Below are 20,272 nucleotides of genomic sequence, written 5' to 3'. Positions count from 1 at the left end.
TTACATTTGTGAATCCCCCACCTCCTTGATACAGCTCCAGCTTTCAGCCCCAGCATCTCATCTGCCTTTACATAATATCAGGCTGTATTAATGCTACATATGGAGCTCCACTGTCTGTGCTGTGTAGATTTACATTTTCCTAATGATGTGCTTTCATTTTTCCTCCACTATCCCCCTGTCCTTCCCTTCACCTCCAGCCCACAGCCCACGGTGATTTAAAACACATACAACTGTACTGCCGTTTTACTGCAGAATAACACAAAGCGCGGGTTGAGACACCTTCGGTCGCCCTGGCCCCATCTGTTGCACATCTGGAAGTGGTGCGCTGCACCAATAATTGGAAGTCAATTTGTTTGAAGTTATGTATTTGGCATCTGGCTCGATTCATAAAAAGTCTGGAAATCGCATTAATTTTATAGCATCTCGAGAAGGCCCAGCCACTTTTTTTTCATCTCGCTTGTGTTCCATCGTTAATGCACATGAGGCCTTGCTAGTCTAGTGACGTGGGAGTTTGTCAGGCACTGGTCAGGGTGTGGTCCTTAATAAAAACAGCATGGAGGCCAATGCCCTAAAGAGTCAAGGGATGAATTACTGTGGAGCACTAGAGAGACGATACAAATCTTTTGAGTGGCTGATCATTAAAAGATTTGCTGAAAATTTGGCTAAAATTTTTATCATTTCACCTTTAACTTTGACCTTAACCTCAGCTCATTTCTTATTTTTCCTGAAGGGAAAACTCATCCAGGGCCTAGTTTGCCACATTTCCAGTAGACGGGCTGACTGATTGAGAAGCAGCATGGTGTTGTTTGTCACACAGCTCTGAGTCATGGCTGAAAATAGATATGACACTTGATGTTTGGTGCCTCACTGCTGGCTGTCATATTGTTATTCCCACTCAAATTTCACCTAATTTGTGCACAAGTCTTGTCACAGTCCAGATCCTGATGAGGGCTTTTAGGTGGTTATTTTTTTTTTCCCTTTCGCTTTCTCGTATGTGTGGCAATGAGGTGCAATGAAATACACACCTGTGAGTGCGTGTGCATAGTTTAGTGTGTGTGTGTGTGTGTGTGTGTGTGTGTGTGTGTGGTATGCATATGTGTGCATTTCTGTTTGCACACAAGCACATTTGATTAGGCTTGTTTGTGTGCCAGTTGAGTGTGTGCGGCCCTGTGCCAGTGTGTGTTTGCTGCGCTCCAAAGTGAGTCACCTCAGCGGGAGGTGATTAAGAGTTGCCAATGGCAGGCTCGACAGGTGAGTACATTGTAGCACGCTGGCAGCTGTGGCATCCGCGCAGGTGACAGCTTCTCCTGCTCACTGGTGGTGTCAGTGTTGGTGGGTGGCAGGAGGTCTGACAACGTTGTTTTGGTGACAGAACGACTCCGCTGTGAGGTTCACGACATCACTTGCCTTCTTTAGATTTGTCAGTTTATACCAGGAAGTATAGGGAGTACCATGGACTTTAGTATATACTGGCAAAGCACTATTCCATATGTGAAAGCACTGTTTACCACTATAAGGAATTTTAGTTTATAGGCCTTTTGAAATAATCCACCACAAATGTTCTCTGTTGTACCATACGCCTGTGTTGGGTTTCTTTTTATTAACACGCTGCACAATGTGAGGACAAAACACAGCCCATTGCTGCCACCTGCTGTTGGACATTTGACACAGCAGCAGCCCTTTTATCCAAGGAGTGAGGTAATTCATTCAGGGAGACCATTTTGCTGGGCATGCAATAGTAAAACAAAAAAAAAAAGAAATGGAAAGATTATTTTACAAGGTGTTCAGTTTTTGGCTGATACCGTAATAACCCAGAAACCTGAAATCTGTTTCTCGTGAAGGCGATCAGCGAAAGAGCAGAGGAAGTGAGAGATGTCGGTTGTAGGATTGCAAACTTTCCCAAATTTGTTTTACATGTTCAAATTTATGTTCTCCTCTTAACATATGCAGCTGATGTCTCTAACATAATAGCCGTATCAGATATCCACGCTGTTTTCTCAATCCGCTGTCGACACATCCCACTTCGCTTTCACATCAGTTCCTGTGCGTTTCCAAAACCATGGGTTGATGAACTGTGATATTCCAAATAAAAAAGTCGCTTGTTCTGATGTCACCGTTGCCTCATCCGACCACATTTCCTTTTGAAGCCTGTGCATAACTGGCCTTGAACTTTGTCCATGATAGCCTTTGATATGGAAAGAAATGAATTAGTTAGGAAGTTTAATCTGACTTCCCTTTTTAGGATAGTATGCTTTGTCCCCCTGGGGAAGCCTGAAAAGAGTGTTATGTGAATTGGTATGAGTATTATTTTTTCTGAATCTGTCAATACTTTCATTAAGGTAAAGGGTATTCATCAGTATTATTCTACATCTGACTTTGACTTTCATCAACTCCTGCACTAACACTAATTGGATTTGTGTATTTTTTTTCTCAAGTTTAGTAAAACAAGAAAGGAGAAAAAAAAAATCATTGAAAATCAAAATGTAAATTGAGCCTTTTGAAATTTTACTCATGCTGACTCTTTCTTAGATACTCTTCATGTTTTTTTAGCATAATGAAAATCTATATTTACCTTCCATAACTGCTTTGGCCAATTACCCATAAACATCACTCACCACTTTGTAGTTGGAGTGGCTATACCGCGTAATGATTGATTGCTTCAGTCTTATTTGCAGCTAAAGAGGAGATGCACACGAGGGAGTGTTTCGATTTCATTATAGAGAAACACACGCTAATAACACTAAAACATTAATTCAGAGAGGCTTTGAGAAATTCATTTGGGAAATATTGGTGTGTGTGTTTTTATACTCGTCTGTTTGTTGTATTATTAATGCATGACTTCAAGATAAGAAAACTACATGTTGATGATTGAGTTCTGAACGATACAACCAGACAAAACAGTAAGTTTGTAAGATGTGTGATCACAAAAGGGTCAAAGTTTGTTTGTTTTTTTATCACTATGTCGCAAACAAGGTTTCTTCAGCAAACCTTATCCACGATACAAACAGTTTATGATCGTGTTCCTCCTGCAGTATGAAAGGACACATCTCCTCATCCAGATTACCTCAAAGGAAACTTTCTTAGCTCTCAGCTAACAGCTCTCATAGCAACTCTTTATCCCTCGCCATTATTCATCCTCAAGGGCTCATCAGCTCACAGTAGGCTCATCAGAATTATTACTCCTCCTCTACTTGTCTTTATTATCCAATTTCCCTCCTCTCTTCTCCTTTCTGCCATTCATTGCCAATCAGCCACCTTGTAAGCCGGCCCTTCACCTTCCACCGCAAAACTTTTCAGGCTTTGTTCACTCTTTTTAGTCCTGTTGTTTTCCAGAAAGATCATTTCGTACTCAGATTACCACTAGCGCGTACCTCAGTGTTTAGCAACTTTTATTTTCCTGTTTTTTTTAAGGGGATATATGTAACATTTAAGAATAGAACTGCAGTTAAAGTACATTTTTTTGAGTGCTGTGTGAGGGTGTATGAACGCTCGAGTAAGTGAGGTCCTCTGTGAGATGACAACAAGAAGCCAAAATCAAGTATATCAAAAAAAAGGGGTTTATTATATTTTTCCACCCCTACTAAGAATAAAAAAGGTAACATGTTAGATAATATATATCTTTTTTATGAATACATGGATTAAAACATATATAAATACACAAACACTTATTTAACAAAAACACCTAAAAAGACACAGACAGTGACACAGGACATGTTAGACATGGCAGTGAGTACATCAGTTACATGATTTTCTTTTAAGACAAACTGGGAGTTCAAATAAGGCACATCACATAATCACAATCCTGACGGCAACTGTTGAAAATCCTTTTGTAGAGGAGTGGTATTTTCATTAAAAACAGACAGTTGTGGCAGGTTTTCAGTGATTATTTTGCATGTTACAGTGTACAGCTTCCACAGTGTTTACCAAAAAACAAACAAACAAACAGCAGACTTGGTCATTTACATTATGTACATAAAGGCTGATAAGTGTCTCCCTTTTTCTTCTGAGTCTGTTTCTGCTCTGTCTGGGAGGCAGAGAAACATATTCATTGTCTGTAGTAAAGTTAAAAAATTAAAAAAAGAGCAGGTGGTGCAGCAGAAGATCCTTGGGATGTTTTTGGTTCCGCTGAGCTTTAGAGAAGGAACAAGGACTACACATTTTATATACAGGGTGGCACTTTGTGGGGCTCTGTCAGGTGTGTCAGCTGTCATTTAAATTACTTGCAACCCTGTGAGTGGTCATCATCGTATGCCTGGAGCCGTCACTCAGTCTTTTAGAGGCTCTGTGTGTGCCCTTTAACACTGGGGATTACAACCGTGTTGTCATGAGGAGATAACAAGAATATGTTCTGAAGAGGGGCCCCATTATAGGTCGTCACCCCCGGCAGAGCTAAAGCTGCTCCTGCGGCTGCTGTCCTTGGATGCAGCTCCAGGCGAGCCGGCTGACAGGAGAGGGTCGGTGCCAAACGGCGAGAGCGGGTCGTCCATCAGGATCTCGTCCAGCCGGTGCTCCTCCTTGAGCGTAGCGCTGAAGAAGTCTGTGAAGTGGGACAGCGGGTCAGAGAATGTGGTGCAGCCATCAGTGCCCGTGATGTGATCCTGTGGCCCACTGGCAGTGGGGATGGAAGGCACCCCAGCCACCACAGCTAGCCTCTGGAGGTAGTCGCTGCTGGGGTCTTCCTGGTACAGGGGGGGCTGCTGGGGCTGCTGGGCCTGGGGAGACGACTGCTGTTGCTGTTGCTGCTGCTGCTGCTGCTGCTGCTGCTGCTGCTGCTGCTGCTGTTGCTGCTGTTGCTGCTGTTGTTGTTTGAGGAGGTGGGTGGATAGTTCAACTGTCCCCAAGGCTGTAGCCATGTTTGGGAGGCCATGTGCTCGTGCCTGGATCTCAAGCTCCTGGAAAACAAAGGAAGAGAAACCATTAGTTAAAGATTGGATCAATTTCTAAAGTGTTGTTAAGAAAATTACCTGCTCACTCATTGTAGTTAGTGTAGAAATGATCAGAATAAATAGCTAAAAATGTCTGAATACCAAAATGTCCTGAGCTTTGAGCAGATTTACAGTGGACTAACACTGGGAATATCCACACTGCATCTTTTTTCACATCTCCTCCACATACTGAGGTTATGCTGGGAAGTTTGGGTGTTGACACACACTCCTCTCCCACTCACACCTTCTCACAGATCACACAATATGCGATGAGCACTGATCACTTATCAGTGTCATCACAGAGCCCGCTTTGACCTTTATCAACTGTCCCTTTATCGTCAGCGGGGGTGAAGGTTTCCTGGATACTTCTGTCATCTTTGAGGATGATAACAGATGTTTGTGTCACTGTGGTAATCTCAGACAAACCACAATCTGTGTGTGCACAGAAGTGTGCACACAGTGTATCTGCTGACCTCTGTGCATGCATGTGTCACCGTGCATCTCTTCTATAACTGCTCATCATCTATTTCTGACCTGCTTTTATTTCCACTGAAAGAACTGAAAGAACTGAGGTCATTGTGTTTATCCATCAGGTAATTAGAACTGAGTTCCCCGAGATTAGATTAGAGAGAACGAGAGGAGGAGGGTGGGGGGTGGTGCTGTAAGGTGCTGTAAGGGCCTCATGTAAACAACAGTTGCCAGTTGAGTTAAGGTTTTAGGATTGTAAAGAGATGGAAACTAGCAGAAGTGTGAAGTACATGAGGATGATGGAGTCAATGAGCCCTCTGTATGATCTGATCTTTGACATGATGAAACTGGAGTCTGTTTGTAAGCAACTCAATAATATGAATATGAAAGTGTAATTGGATGCTGCCATGGCGCTCAGTGAATTTACATGCTAAGGCATTAGTGAGACATTAGTGAGCTGACTGGTGTACTGTCTCTGAGTACATTCATAGCTGCTTTTGTGTTAGAGCAACATGTGAAGACATGAAGTCTAAGCTTTCTTCCCTTTAACAAGTGAAATAATGTTAACTGATTTGCCTGTTTACACCTTAGTCAAACAAGTGTAATTTATATTTTTTTTGAATAAGTAAAGATTGTAAATATTTATATATATATGTATTTTTTTAAGAATTATGAATAGCTTGGACCACTTGTTTAAAAGTAGTAATTTAATTTAATTCACTTTCAACATTGCTTTTGTCACCTTCTCATTTCTCATGTTTTCCCCTCAGTATTATTGTGACTTCACGGTTCAACCATGTGTTTTAGTACCACAAAAACACACTGAACACAGACTGCTGCATTTTATTACCTGGATCCTCAGCAGCAGCCTCCTGTTCGCTTGCTCCAGCTTCTTCTGTCGGCTCTCCAGCTCCCGAGCGTGCTGCTGCTCCTTCTGCAGCCACCTTATGTACTCCACCGAGGCCTTCAGGATGGTGCCTTTGTTCCAGCGCATGTCTCTGCAGAAAGGAGAAATGTAAAAGATAACCTTTTACACAGAACCCCCTGATGTCGGCAGAATATCCTCCACAATAAAAAAAAAAAAAAAAAATGGGGAAAAGTTTTAACACAGAGGTTTTTACCCCTTTTATGATATGAATAGGAAATGGTGATTTACATTGGGCAATTACTCATCCTTGGACATTACATGGGGCCTCTGAATAGGAATTTTAATAGAATAGTTAAGTAGCTATGTGGAAAGTCCATTCTCGTACCTCCTTGTTCGGTAAAATTAATCCTCGAGTAAAAATAGGTGAGGGAAAATGAGCTAAGTAGGAAGACAGGGGGAAAAATGGAGCAATGGACTTAAGGTTGTAGAGTGCAAGTCATTCTTTTGCAGATATTATTGCTTTTTTAAAAAGGAAAGGGGAACTGTGGTAAAATTGTCCTTTTCCACACAAGTGAGACGTTGGTCTGATCAGCGGCTAATAATCTCTTTTATCCCGTGTTAATGGCACAATGACAACGCTAACCTTCCATTTAAATTTGAAGCAAAGTTCAATTGCGAAAGATGGCCGGTGGATTTCAATTCAGCGCCATACTCCATCTCTATGTTCCAATTGTGCTTCAAACTTTGATTCAAATGGTGTGGCCTGCTTCTTTGCATTTGACCCCTCCCTCATCATTCATGCTTTGAGCTGAACTGCCGGGACCCAGCAAGAGGATGTACAGCTCTTGGAGCGCAGACTACAATGGAAGTTCAAGTGCACCCTTGAAATATGACTGAAATGTGCTTGAGTTCTCATTTGAATTCAATGAACAACATTTAGAGTGTCTTTGTGCTCAGAATTTAATGCACTTCCCTGCCAGACAAGTTCTTGCAGTTGTTTCAGTGATATAAAGTAAAGAGAAGCAGGGCATTGTTTCAGTGAATACATCTCAGATTTCGCAACTTACGGGTCATTCGACTTTGGTATGAGGGTCCCCAGCTCCTTAATCCTGTAGTTGATGTTGTATCTTCGCCTTCTTTCAACTAAGCAAGCAGAACAAAAGAAGAGAAAGAGATGATTAGAGCGTTGTCAGCTGCTGCGCTAAAGGCTAGCTGTAACTCATATTTAGATCATAAACTGTGAGGGAGTTGAAAGGCAGCGGGGGGACACTTACTCAAATTATGGTTGTCTTTCTTCTGTCTCTCTTTAGCCATCACCCTTGTGTCGTGTTCTGTCAAAAAAATAAATCACAGAGGGGAACGAATTGATTAGCAGTGCACACTAATTTAGAAACTGAAAGACAACGAACACAAAACAACACAAAAGGTCCAGTCAGGAGACACACAATCAGTTGTTTTGAGGGAGTTCATCGCTGGGGTCAGCTAGAATGGAGTTTCCACGCATTAGCCTACGCCACAGACACAAGTTTGATCTCCTTACACACACACACACACACACACACACACACACACACACACACACACACACACACACACACACACACACACACACACACAAAAATACAGACACTGAAAGAGCCCAGTTTATCCCCTCCAGCATGTCCGAAGCTCATTGTGGGGAAAAAAAAGAGTAACCACTTTTAAACTACTTACTCCATAATTAAGACAGTTTAGCAAATTCACTAATCTGTCCTGGAGAGGGACAAAAATGTCTGTGCATCCATATTTGTATTCACATTCTTCCAAATTACATAATTGGGGACCTGAGATTGGATTTCCCAATTTGTCTCTGTTGATTCAATCAAGACAATTTAAACTCTGTGTAACAGCCCATTGTCCTCTCCGCCCACACTCAAATGAACCAAATGGCAATTTACTTATTTGCCCATTGAGAGTGAAGGGTTCTTCAGGCATCCTTTCGATTTCCTAAATCAATTAGGCTTCTTTGCTTGATGCATGACATTAATAAGAAATGTCTTAAAGGGACCACTGTTTTTGCACTGTGACAAAAAGTCTACACGTTTCTACGGCCTATTAACAGAACCAATGACAAGCAGGACAGTGTTTGACAAACACTGTCCTGCTTGTCACACACAAATCAGCTTACATATTTGTCCGTTTGCCTGACACATGTAATTGGACTCGATTTTAGCTGGAACAGATGCACATATGTTGCCATTTATAGCTAACACAGGTATACTCTGTTCTTATGCTCAAAGCTTCAATGTTTAGGACTGTTTTAGTTCCTTCCTGAAATCTCTTATTCTAACAGCCAGATCTTTGTGTGATTTTTAACTTGTGCAGGAATGTGAGCCTGTGATAACTTATTAATTGGTTAGTTGTTTGATCAGTGCTATGGTATGAGTTCATACCTGTGTATTCCCTTTTTACAGTGAGCTTTGTGGGGTTAGATGTGGGACTCATTCCACCATTAGGGGCGTTCATACCTTGTTCACCCCCATAGACGTCCAGCATGCTGCTACTGAGGGACACCTGAGGGAGGAGAATGGGGAAAGGGAGAGAAAAGAAAGAGAGAGGGTCAGTCACAGGGGAAACACATTTACATTTCACACACACATGAACGCTGTTTCCTTTCACACTTTAACAAAAGCCACAACACAAATAGTTGTTTTTAGCTGCTGTGTGGCTTTGTTTAGCATTTACAAAAAATGACAAGAGGCGAGTGGAGTTCAGAGATGGTTGTCAGCCCCCAGGCCTCTGGCTCTGGACCCCCACCAGCAGGGAGCTACAGTATCCACATGTCTGCCACAGCAGGACAAGGCAAACCCAGTGCTGTTGTCTTGAATTGCTGTCACGTTCAGATCGCCTGCTCATCTTGCATCACAAAGAGTAAAAACAACTTAACAAGGTCTTAACCTTGCTGAAGCTAGGTCAGTAAAGGGTTGCTGTCCTCCAGCCTTACTCCATCTAACCCTGACCCCAAATCCAGGCTAGCTGCTCTCTTGGATTTGGTTTGGCCAAACATAGTGTCTTGATTTGCTAATGCCACCATTTTAAAACACCCCCCCGCCCCCCCTCCCCCTCCCACTTGAAAGTGGCCCTAACACAGAGATGTGCTCTGTGTTGAAAATAGCATCCCATTAGAGATGAAAAGGCTAGCTAGGTCAACTGCTTGAACAGAGGCAAAACTGTTTTCCTACGGGTCTCTTCTCGTCTGGGAAAGCATGCATCAGTTCTGCGATAATGACGCCTTTTCACGGACGGGGGGAGATGTCAAGATATAGCGTGCTGACACACATGTGTGTCTAATTCGCATTTGTGTATTTATGGGAAAACGCCACAGAAGCCACCATGGATTCAAAGATGCGCACAGCCAATTTTATCCACGACATGTGTGTCAAATCTAACTACTAGACTGGTGAATGTGATAAGGCGGCTTGTCAAGTCAAGAGATGGGAAGGAATGGAGAGCAAGAGAAAAAAAAAAAGAAAAAGAGGAGATGAGGAAACAAAACAGAGGGAAAACTGCAGACATTTCAAATTTCTGCAGTTGGTTCGGTTTGCATGTGCGTTTCTTTTTTTTTCTCATTATCTCACCAAGATGGGAGGAAGGAGAGGGAGTAGGAGGAGGGGACAAAAATGCTTATCAAAATGAAAGATTGCAACAATTCCCCTACTACTCCTATTGTAATCACTTCAATCCCTCTCCTGTCTGTGTTCCTGGATGTGTTGACACGGCGAAACGACGTGATGCATCGTACTGTATGACTAATTAGGATGAATTGATCCATTTAAGCATGGTATCATTTCTGAACAAGCCCATGGGGAGTGTATGCATTAGCCCAATCCAATGGCTCAGAAACCCTCTCCAACAAAATCTCCCACCCCTCACTCCTCTGCTGCGCCTCTGTCCTCATTTTAAACCTACACCCCCTCCTCCCCCACGCCTTATCTTTTCCTCCCCCCTCTCATTCCTTCTCTGTCACAGTATCTGTTGTGTTTTGCTCCGTGTCACTTTATCTGTGTGTATGATTCTTTGTCTACCACTCTGTCTCTGTATTTAAGGAGTTAGGGCCAGATTCCCAGTGTTCCCATCCCACAAACTCGCTCTGTATTTGCTTCAGGTGTTGCTGTGTTCGCTGGCCAAATGGACCCCTTGTCCCACATTTTTGCCCAGAGTTTTTGAATTCCTTCCTGGCTATGAATCCTACTGATAGTGTTTGTCTGTGGTGCCAGTTCTAGTCCTCCCAAGAATGGACTTTAGTAAGAGAATCAGTTTAAATTTAGCGACTTCTATTGTCATATTGTCATTAATTATGTACCTCTGTCCACATCATCCTTCTTTTTAACTTAATCTTCGTTGTTAAACTTCTTGAGTAATGTGAGAAATGTTGCTAAGCTCCAATGAACTTTGACTCATCTCTAGACTTAAGCTGCCCTCAAACTAAGACAGGTCCCCCTTTTCCCAAGCTAGTCAAGTCTGCACCTAAATGTGTGGGTGAAGGAACGTCACTCAAGTCCCAGTTCAACAAGAGAGAAGTCATTAATTAAATTTAACTTGACTTACCTAACTTAAAAACAATGTGCGTAACAAGCAAGAGATATGTTGCCATAATCAATACAAAAGACCTTCATACCATTGATAGTCTGTAGCATTTCTAAACAGTGTTAGTGTGCAGCTGTTAGGGCAATAGTTAGTGTGATTCATACTTACATTGTTTTGCATTATGATGTTAGGCTCCATGCAATCCAAGCCTCCATCATTGAAACCGGATTCAAGACTAATTAGGTCATCAATAACTTCATCCATTGGAAACTAAAAGAAAACAGTAATTTCAGTGTACTCATGGACAGATTGATTATGTTTGTACCAGAATTTTCAATACTGTCCAAGTCTGAACTTTTGAAATCTGAACATTCAAACCAAAATAGACACGAGGGAGGGGAGGGACTGTCGGGAGACTAATCCAATAACAGGCAAGTTCTCCACCGCAGAGTTCTGAAATTAGTTAGCAGTGGTAGCGGGAAAAACATGCATCTGTTATCAAACTAGTTTCCTTCTTTGAAGGGGTTCTCTCATCAGAGACTGCATGTCTGAAGTTATTGATGAGCACATCAGAGAGAGAGGGAGATCAATAATGGCATCACTTTGTTTAGATGATTAGTCTGACCTACTCTCTGTATTGTAGAGATTCAAACCCAGTCCAGTTAGGAATTTAGTCATAGTCATTCGTGCTTGTGAATTATACTGTATGTTGACTGTCCATCCCAGCAAAGTGTCAGCCATGATTTATCTCTCTTAATTTGAAAGAATTTAAAGGGACTATAGCAAAAGTCTTACTAGTGGCTATGAAAAAAACAAGATATTTTTTTGACAGGAATATGGAGTCCTAACAGTAAAGAGTGTCAAGAATGTTGCGAAATCCACAAAAATTATGACCCACAGTTCATCTGTGGTTAAAATGTTTTGTTGCAATTTCATTCTTTTCCAGTCACCACCAGGCACATTTAGAGTTTTCTCAATTTCAGTTCCATAAATTCAGCAGCATCTTAATTCACATTCAGACGCTTTCTTTTTCCATAAGGTCACTCACCTCGCTGTCGTGATTGGCCATAGTGAGCAGGGTGACAGGGCTGTTGGGGTTGCTGCTGTCGCTGACAGAGGGCATGTGTCCATTCCTCATGATCGGCACGGTGGCCAGTGGCTGGCCAGGGGCGTGTGGATGCGGCACCGCGTGGCCCTGCCCAGCCGATGAGGCCAGCTTGGAGCCCAGCGTCAGGTACTGCTTGACCTGCTGATTCTGGCTCTGGTGGAGGTGGAACTTGGAGTTCTCCAGGTGGCTTTGTACCTGCAGCAAAATCAAATCATACATGCTTTCAGTTAGTGTCCTGAATCAGAGATCAGTTCAGTAGGTGGGAGATTGCGCATTTGTTTCTCACATTACTGAAACAGCTCTGACTAAGAGCATATGCACAGGGGTTGTTTGCGGTAGCTGTCGGCTTTGCGAGAAGATGACCTCATTCAAAACACAGAAATAGTTGAGAGTCACAGTTTCTCATTATTAGTCACTCCCTATATTTTGTAAAATATAAGTTAACACTCATATTAAACTGAGTCATATTTCTCTTATGTAGCAGGTTTCTTTAAGGGAATTATGACTCATTCTTAAGGTCCTTTGTCAAGTAAATTGTTACCATATTCTGTCATTTTAGTACCAATACAATGCAGTAGCACATACGTATACACACACTAGCAGTCAAGATTGCTAAACCAGTAACAAAAGCCTTAAAAAAATACATTACATTAGAAAACATGATAAAACTTTTCAACAAAGTATTTTACCAATTATTCAGAATTTTTTCTAAATTTCAATATTCTTACATTTGAAGCTCTGGTTGCGTCCCGCATCGTGTAGTAACTGCAGTCAGTTAAGTGTGGCATTCTCAGAAAAGCAGATAATCTTCAGTTTGGTTTGTTTTGGTGTAGCAGCAGGTCAACTTTAGGCATCCAGGTCTGCTACTACTATCCTGTTGATCTGCTGACTTCTCAGTGAGTGTCTGTCCCCTCCAGTCCCCTACCAATGTCTTATAAGGGCCCTAAGTGAACTAATTAGGCCCAAAGCTGGGGGTAAGCCTTTATGTTGCATAGCATGATAATCACTTCAAACACTGGACTGTCAGATCACCCAGGGTTTGATCACTGCAGGATATCTGCCTTTAGCGTCTATCACTAATTCATTGAGACCGCCCTCTTCTGTCTCACTGACCAATCAGTGGTCAGCTCCCAAAAGTCCTCTTCTGCCTGCTCCAGGGTTTTGGCAGCACAATTGACCCTTGTTCCCCATTGGGGGTTTTAAATAACTTCTCTAATGCCATTTTTAACCAAGCCTTTTCATTCATTCACTTGTTTCAATGTAGACGGTTTAGTATTATCAGTTTCCAAAACAATAACTCCAACAAAGCTATTTTGAGGTCTTTATTACTGTAAATTTAGGGTTATTTTCAGAAGGAACATCTCACCTAAAAATGTCTAATTTACTTACTGGTCTAGAGCTCACAAAGAAGCTCTCTGTTATAACTTGCTTTATTGGTTTATGGCCTGTAAAGTATTTTTGGGAGTACTTAATAATAATACATGCATTGTTTGCAGAGATTTTATAATGTTAGTCTTGTCAGTTGTTGGTCCTCTTGTCTTTGTCTATTACCCAGATTTTTTCAGAACTTCCTCTTAAAAGCATGCTATTCACTGGACAAAATAGTGTGCTCGCTGGGCTTTTTTTTTTTTTTTTTTTATTTATCTCTGAATGGATACTTTTTCCATGACTGACCTCAGCTAATCAGTTGGAAGTAGAAGAACACTCAGATAAGCAACTATGAGGGTGTAGCAGCAGATTCAGCAGACTGTGCTATATTACTTCACTGAAGACGTGATATGAAAGAAGAATTTATTTTTTCATGGTGTCACATTTAGAGCACACTTTCAAAATAGGTGTCATTTATCAAGAAATATCACAGATGATGAAAACCTTGAGACTGCAACTTTTGCTGAACAGTGGCCACAGCAGCTACTGCTAAAGTCAGCTAACTCACTCAGTAATTCCCATTATACAGTGGTATTTAAACTAAAGTATACAAAAATTTGCTAATATTAGCCACCTTTAGCTACTGGTCACGCCAGATCAAGTGTGGGGGGTGTAGTGAATTCAATTAATTGACAGTGCGTTTTATTGCTTGTGATTCAATTTTTTAATGCTGAAGAGGAAGAATGAGTCATTTCTTCTCTCAGAAGTTACACAGAAAGAATTGATTAAATAAGTAACTCGCTAGTACGAAGCTCATCATGTTTTTAGACTTGTAGCAGCAATGAAAGTTTTTCCGAGTTAAACGAGAACTATTACAACATTCTTAAACCATAGGGACTTTTAGCTATGGCAGCTTTAGACTCAGCATTGAATTCCCTCCGTCAGCTAGACTAGCTGCTCTTATTCACCACCCATCCACCTAAATAAGAACAGGCTCATCACAATACTCAACTTGTCAGTAGTGACTGAGAGCTCTTATCTGCCTTCTCCAGACCAAACAAGATGCCAGTTGTTAGCCAATCAACATTTTTTCCCACTACGGTTAGCAGGAGGGATGCCAGGACTTCTACACACCACATCTGCTTTGTGTGACAGCAGATTGTCCTGGTTTCACTTCGGCTTTCTCACTACTGTAAATGCCGGAGACACGCTTGTTATCCACTTAAGGGAATCTGATTAGATTTGAGAGGTAATGTTGCTTCACTCACCAAGGCCAACCTTGACAATGGCAGGCCTGTGCATGTGTGAAGAGGACATGCTGAAAATTATCAATGCCCGCCATACACAAATCAAGTCAAGTCAATTTTATTTATATAGAGCCAAATCATAACAGAAGTTATCTCAGGGCACTTTTCATATAAAGCAGGTCTAGACTGTACTCTTTACACATAGGACAGGAAGTAGATAAGAATCTAATAAATTGAAGCTCCAGTTCGTAAATTGTTGTGACTTTTTTTTTGATGTTTCAGACACTTCAGACACTTTTTCTCTTTCTCAACATGGCTACAGGCACCTGCTACAACAATCGAGGCAGTGTTTGAGGTTACTGGTAGAGAAGAGGTCACAGGTTCACTTTCCATTTACACACATTTGCACAGTTATTTCTGACATGCAAACCCACACCATGTAGGCTAAAACTGCCGATTCACTGATATCCAAACAGTCATTGATTCAAAATTAAAAAATGTGTTAGATTTGACCTTTGTAAACACCTAATATGTACAACATTTTTGTATATCAAAAGTAATATTTATCCACTTTAGCTTTATACTTCCTGCATCCAGTTAAAACATATAAACTTTACTGTCATCAGGAGATCAGCTGCATCTTCCTAACTTCATTAGCTTCATTGGAGACATTTAGAATACCACAATAAAGATGTCAGAACCAGACAACATCCTCATTCGACACACACACACACACACACACACACACACAATTTCTCTTTCTTTCTCAGTAAAACATCTCTTAACTCATTCACTTCCATTATTTCAGTACTTCTAACAATTTTAACCACACATGAAGGAAGCAGATTAATCAAATCGCTGTGCTACCCTGTGAAATCACATCACATGTTTTAGCAGCAGTTATAAAGAAAACGTATCTGACTCATGCAAGTGCACACAACAGCGTACTGCAGCTATGAAGCATATCACAGCAATTCTCTAATAAGAAATCTTTGAAAGAAAATAGCATACATATCCTGCTGTTACAGTGAATGCACTGAATTATGTTATAATTAAAATCACAAATTCTCTTCTCAGAGATAAAAACACAACCCTGGACTCCAGCAACATGCTTAATCTTAGAGTCCAGTTTTATGTATTCTCCCAAACCGTGATTTCTCCAGCCTCTGCTTGTAAGATGGATTTAATAGTGTTGTGATTTACCTCGGAGTTAAAAGGTGTATTTCTTTGGTTCCACTGAAATGCTGCACTCACAATTCCATTGTAACAGACACATTCACAGGTGTTTCTTCTGAGTGAAAAGCTCTTGCATAACTGAGTTTCAGTCTTGCCCAAGTTCTCCTTTCACTTCAGAAAAATCCAACAACTTATGAAACAGGGGGCGATGGTGACATTAAGTAACTGTACAAATTATGGACAAAACCTGGTGGGTGATTTGGATTCATTTCTCCAAAATGCTGTATTTTACAACATACTGGCACAGTTACGGAATGCAGTATAGCAATGCTCAAGTATCTTTTTCCCATCTTGAATCTATGGAGAAAAGATGAAAGTGGAACAAAAAGCCTTCTCAGACATGCCTAGTGTATTTTTGCTGAGCCTGCTAACCAGTAGATAGCTGTAACCACACACCCTAGATTGTGAAATGTGAGGGAAGATAAGACTGGGATAGCAAACCGATCACAAAATTTGCATTCCACGGTGGCTATTCAGTTATTCTGGTCATAAGCGCAGACGATCTCTCTCGCATGCAAACACAAACAAATGCACACACAGTTACACACATATGCTTCTCTACATGTGATCTTGTTCCAATTTCCCTGGCTTGTAGCTGAGTCGCTCCCCCTACCTGTAGAAGCTGGATCTCTGTCAAGGTGATCACTTTGACCACACAACAACGACTCATGGCTCCCCAGAGTGGCAGCGTCTCCTGCCACAGGAGCTGCAAATTCTTACAGAAGAACAAGAAGTGTCACGGCTACGGCTGCATGTCTCACCGAGACAGGGGGGGGAGAAGAGGAAGAAGAAGAGAGGTGCTGCAGCCTCTCTTCCTGAGCTTTTGCAGAAATATCGGAAAGGAAGGCATGACACATCAGCTTATTGGGGAGCTTCGACGGCCGTTTCCTGTGTGTGTGTGTGTGTGTGTGTGTTTGTGTGTCAGTACATGTGTGTGTTTTTGGTCAGGGAAAGGCCTGACAGAGGCAGAAATACAGACGGCAGTTAGGGGGGTTGAAGTTTGTGTGTGTGTGTGTGTTTGTGTGTGTGTGTGTGTGTGTGTGTGTGTGTGTGTGTGTGTGTGTGTGTGTGTGTGTGTGTGTGTGTGTGTGTGTGTGTAGCGGTGTAATAACTTGACAGAATGTGAGTTCCTGCTTGTGGATCACTTCCCTGCCTGCAGAACATCCAGCCCAGCTCAGCACATTCTCCCAGGTTATCTTCATGACACCCACTTCCCTTGGAAGGCTTTTTAGCCCTCAAACCGCAGCCAGGGCTTCAACTAGGGAAACGCATAAAAATGTAATCTGTGGATGTGTGCAAATGTGCTAAAACACACAGATGTACACTCACACAAATGTGCTGTCATGTCCCAGTCACTGTCAGGCCACAACAAAGGCCAAAGCAGGACTTCCCAGAATGGCTCTCAGAGAATTCCTGGACACAGCAAAATTGAACAGGGTCATTGGAAGTGCTCCCTTTAGTCCCAGCCTCTACATAATAACACAGTCCACTAAATCTGAAGCCAGTGACTCATTGAATACAAGACAGTGGAGTTCAACTATTAGGGTTAGCGAGACATTAAATATATTTGAGAAATTTCTGTTAAAGCAAATCATACTACTATTTTTTATTTTATTTTATTTGCACCATATTCACCTGCAAAATTGTTAGCATTACAGCTAACAATGCTAAAACAGAATATTGCTAGTTATTCTTTCATCCTGCCATCTACTGAGCTGCATTTACCCGGCCTCTGTTAATTACTCTCTCGTTAAATCCAGCATGTTGCAGTATCCTGAGGTTTGAGACCACAGTTTTATAGTCACTGCTGATTCGGTGATTATTACAAACACTAACTGAGGGTTTTTATATCTTTTGAATCACTTTGATAAACACATTAGAACTTAATTTGAGGACATTGAATGTAATAGGGCAAATCGAATCACAATGATTCGGTTAAATCAAGCCAGTACAGATTATGTTTTTAAAGAATCAGTTTGACCCTCTAATGCACAATAACCTAATGTCTGCTCTGCTGGTAAATTGCAGTTGGTCCCACACATGTTCATGGTGGATTATTTCATTATGTAGAGAATGGGAGTCAGATACTGTATGTACAGTTATCTCTGCAAAACTGAGTTCTCATTATAACCAAACAAAATAATAGCCTGTATTGTCTCGGTCAGCTGGATGGAGGAGCATTATTTATGTGTCTGAATTTGAAGCTCAACATGACACATGCTCAGCTTTTGTGTCTCTGTGAGAGTGTGTATCTTCACGTGTCTGTTGCTACATACACGTTACAGTATTTTGTGCTCTTACAACTCTACCATTACCCATGTGTATATTTGTCTACTTCTTGTTTATTTGATATCCGCTGTGTGTGCGCAGTCTATCAGATCTAAATTCCTGGCTGGCCATTTTTGCCTCATCTTGGGCTAAGCCACAAGTGCTCACCTTTGTTAGTCCCCATACATGGCATGTTTTAAACATCAGGGACTTCCTGTAAGAGTTGGCCTGCTTCTGAGACAACACTTCAAAGTGCAGCTCCCACATCTGAGGACTGTTTTATCCTGCTAGAAAAGGAATGCATAATGGACACGGCACCACTGCACTTTTAATGATTCTCATATGAATTAAATATTACAGCCATTTTAACTGGATTACATGTGAAACTGTGTGTGAGAGTGTGTGTGTGTGCGTGTGTGCTTGTTACCTTGATGAAATATTGAATTAATGAAAATGCTCTGCCTCAACAGTGGTGTAGAAGTAATTAAAATTCAAACTTAAAGTAAAGACACCTTGTCGGAAAATGACTTAAAGATACTCTATGGAGTTTTGATTGTAAACAAACATGATTTTTCTGCATTTACATTTAACGTTTCACACCAAAAACACATTTGGTGTGACGCCTAATAGAGATTTTGAATGCATGACCTTGCAAACATCAGCTCACTGTTCTCAAGTTGTGATCTTGGCCTAATTGTGTTTGTGCCAGTAGAACACAAAATACAAACACTATAATTAAGTAAAAAGAAAAGAAGATACAAATGTTCTCAGCACTTTGGTAGGCTACTTAGAAAGCAAACAACTTTTTCTTTGGTGTTTCATTTTATGGCTACAAATTCAATGTCGACAAGGGATAGACTTGTATTAATAGTGTATTATTGATTAAGTTTATTTTGTAGCAAGTAGTTGGCTTAGTAATTTTAAGGACTAAAGTTTTATTTTAAGAAAAAGACCAGGTCAAAACCTGGTGTATGGCTGAACCGGGTCGTAGAGTATTTGCACTCTTGTCAGTCAGTTTCAGTCCCTTATCCATTTGGTTCTCTCCTACTCTCTGTGCTCACATATACAGTATGTTATTACAACCAAATTCCCAATAAAGCTGTTCTCATTTTCATGTTTTTCTATTTCTGTTGTCAGACAATGGAACATGTGAAATAGTGACTGAAACGTGGCCCCTTAAGACTACATGTTAACCAGCAGTCAGTTCCAAGTCATTTTCAAGCTGCTGCTCTGCACTGCTAAAACCTGGATTTTATAACTGCGAACAAACACATACATTAAAGACGACGGCAGTGCAGTGATTTCAGCTATATTTGCATGTAAAATCATCACTCAGAGAGAAAGCTAGCTTATTCACGTTAGCTGCCGCGTTGTCAGCACAGGAAGGTGTGTCTGCGGAGGGAAAGCCCAAATCATTGCGAAAGAGAAACGACCAATGGGGAAACTCCAGCGGCCGGCTGACCACTGGTGTAACTTCATTGGTCAGTCACTCGTAAGTCTGCAACATTCGCATTTATAGGGCCGTCACCACTGTTAAAGTTATCAAAAAGCTACACATGTGATGTATATGAGTGTAGAGACCGTAAATATAGTAAAACTCGATAAAAAAGTATTTCTGCTTTGTTACTTACTGATGTACTTCCAGTTTTACAAATAACAAACATTACATAAGCAGTTTCAGTCAACTGAAAGACTTCAGAAAGAGGGAGAGAGGGGGAGGAGAAGGAGAGGAGGATGCAGTGCAGCCTGTCCTTTCCATCAGTGCGGAGGAGATGCAATTAGTTGAAATGGAATAATACAATTTTTGCTGCTTAATCAGATCGAGCACATTATTCTTTGTGAGCAGTGAAAAGGAGCCTGTTCACAGGAACACCTGAGACATCGTAGACCCTCTACACTCATGCATGTATGCACACAGAGCTTCACAGAGACACAAATAGTAATGAAAGTTAGCTCCTTATGTGTATTCTTAGATGCTCTCTTATCGGATAAGCTTGTGTTACTGAGTGTACAGTATGCCACCTAAATTAGTGCGTGTTTATGTGCACGCAGTATGACCACTATTGGTTTATACACTAACATCATTTGTCTAGTCGCAGGAAAGGTTGTAACACTGATAGAAGCTGTAACAATGTCAATACATTCATACAGCTTCATGTTCTAAGTTTTCTCATTTTCCAGTGAATGACTTTCTTTTTTTAATGTACAGTGTAGCTAA

At 41.2% G+C, this 20,272-nt stretch overlaps 1 protein-coding gene across 5 annotated transcripts; it reads right to left on the bottom strand.

Annotated features, from left to right (window-relative positions):
• Positions 1 to 3,539: 3,539 nt before the first annotated feature.
• On the bottom strand, positions 3,540 to 16,591 carry tfec (transcription factor EC). Of its 5 annotated transcripts, none has more exons than XM_022749331.1 (8): positions 16,400 to 16,591; positions 11,876 to 12,130; positions 10,996 to 11,097; positions 8,694 to 8,814; positions 7,536 to 7,592; positions 7,329 to 7,404; positions 6,244 to 6,391; positions 3,540 to 4,892 (listed from the first exon to the last, which is right to left on the bottom strand). In XM_022749331.1, exons 1-8 carry the CDS (start codon positions 16,454 to 16,456, stop codon positions 4,365 to 4,367), a joined length of 1,344 nt encoding a protein of 447 aa, XP_022605052.1. In that variant the 5' UTR covers positions 16,457 to 16,591; the 3' UTR covers positions 3,540 to 4,364. The 5 variants fall into 5 exon arrangements, with proteins under 5 accessions (XP_022605052.1, XP_022605051.1, XP_022605053.1 ...); XM_022749330.1 differs by lacking the exon at positions 16,400 to 16,591 and adding an exon at positions 12,664 to 12,920; XM_022749332.1 differs by lacking the exon at positions 16,400 to 16,591 and adding an exon at positions 12,664 to 12,920 and having other exon boundaries at positions 8,769 to 8,814.
• Between the last annotated feature and the right edge of the window lie 3,681 nt (positions 16,592 to 20,272).

This window comes from Seriola dumerili, unplaced genomic scaffold (assembly GCF_002260705.1).
Source record: "Seriola dumerili isolate Sdu_G_001 unplaced genomic scaffold, Sdu_1.0 BDQW01000138.1, whole genome shotgun sequence".
Taxonomy (NCBI): Eukaryota; Metazoa; Chordata; class Actinopteri; order Carangiformes; family Carangidae; genus Seriola; species Seriola dumerili.
The sequence above is the reverse complement of the archived record's forward strand: the minus strand, read 5'-3'. Positions and strand labels throughout refer to the sequence as shown.

What these genes read in the sequence shown, in the direction of transcription:
- tfec (XM_022749330.1), bottom strand. Translation starts at nt 12,723, where the DNA reads ATGCCACACTTAACTGACTGCAGTTACTACACGATGCGGGACGCAACC. An exon ending in TGTAAAAAGGGAATACACAG is followed by an intron (nt 7,593 to 8,693) that starts GTATGAACTCAT and finishes TTTTTTTGACAG; the next exon opens with AACACGACACAAGGGTGATG. An exon ending in GAAAGACAACCATAATTTGA is followed by an intron (nt 7,405 to 7,535) that starts GTAAGTGTCCCC and finishes CTGCTTGCTTAG; the next exon opens with TTGAAAGAAGGCGAAGATAC.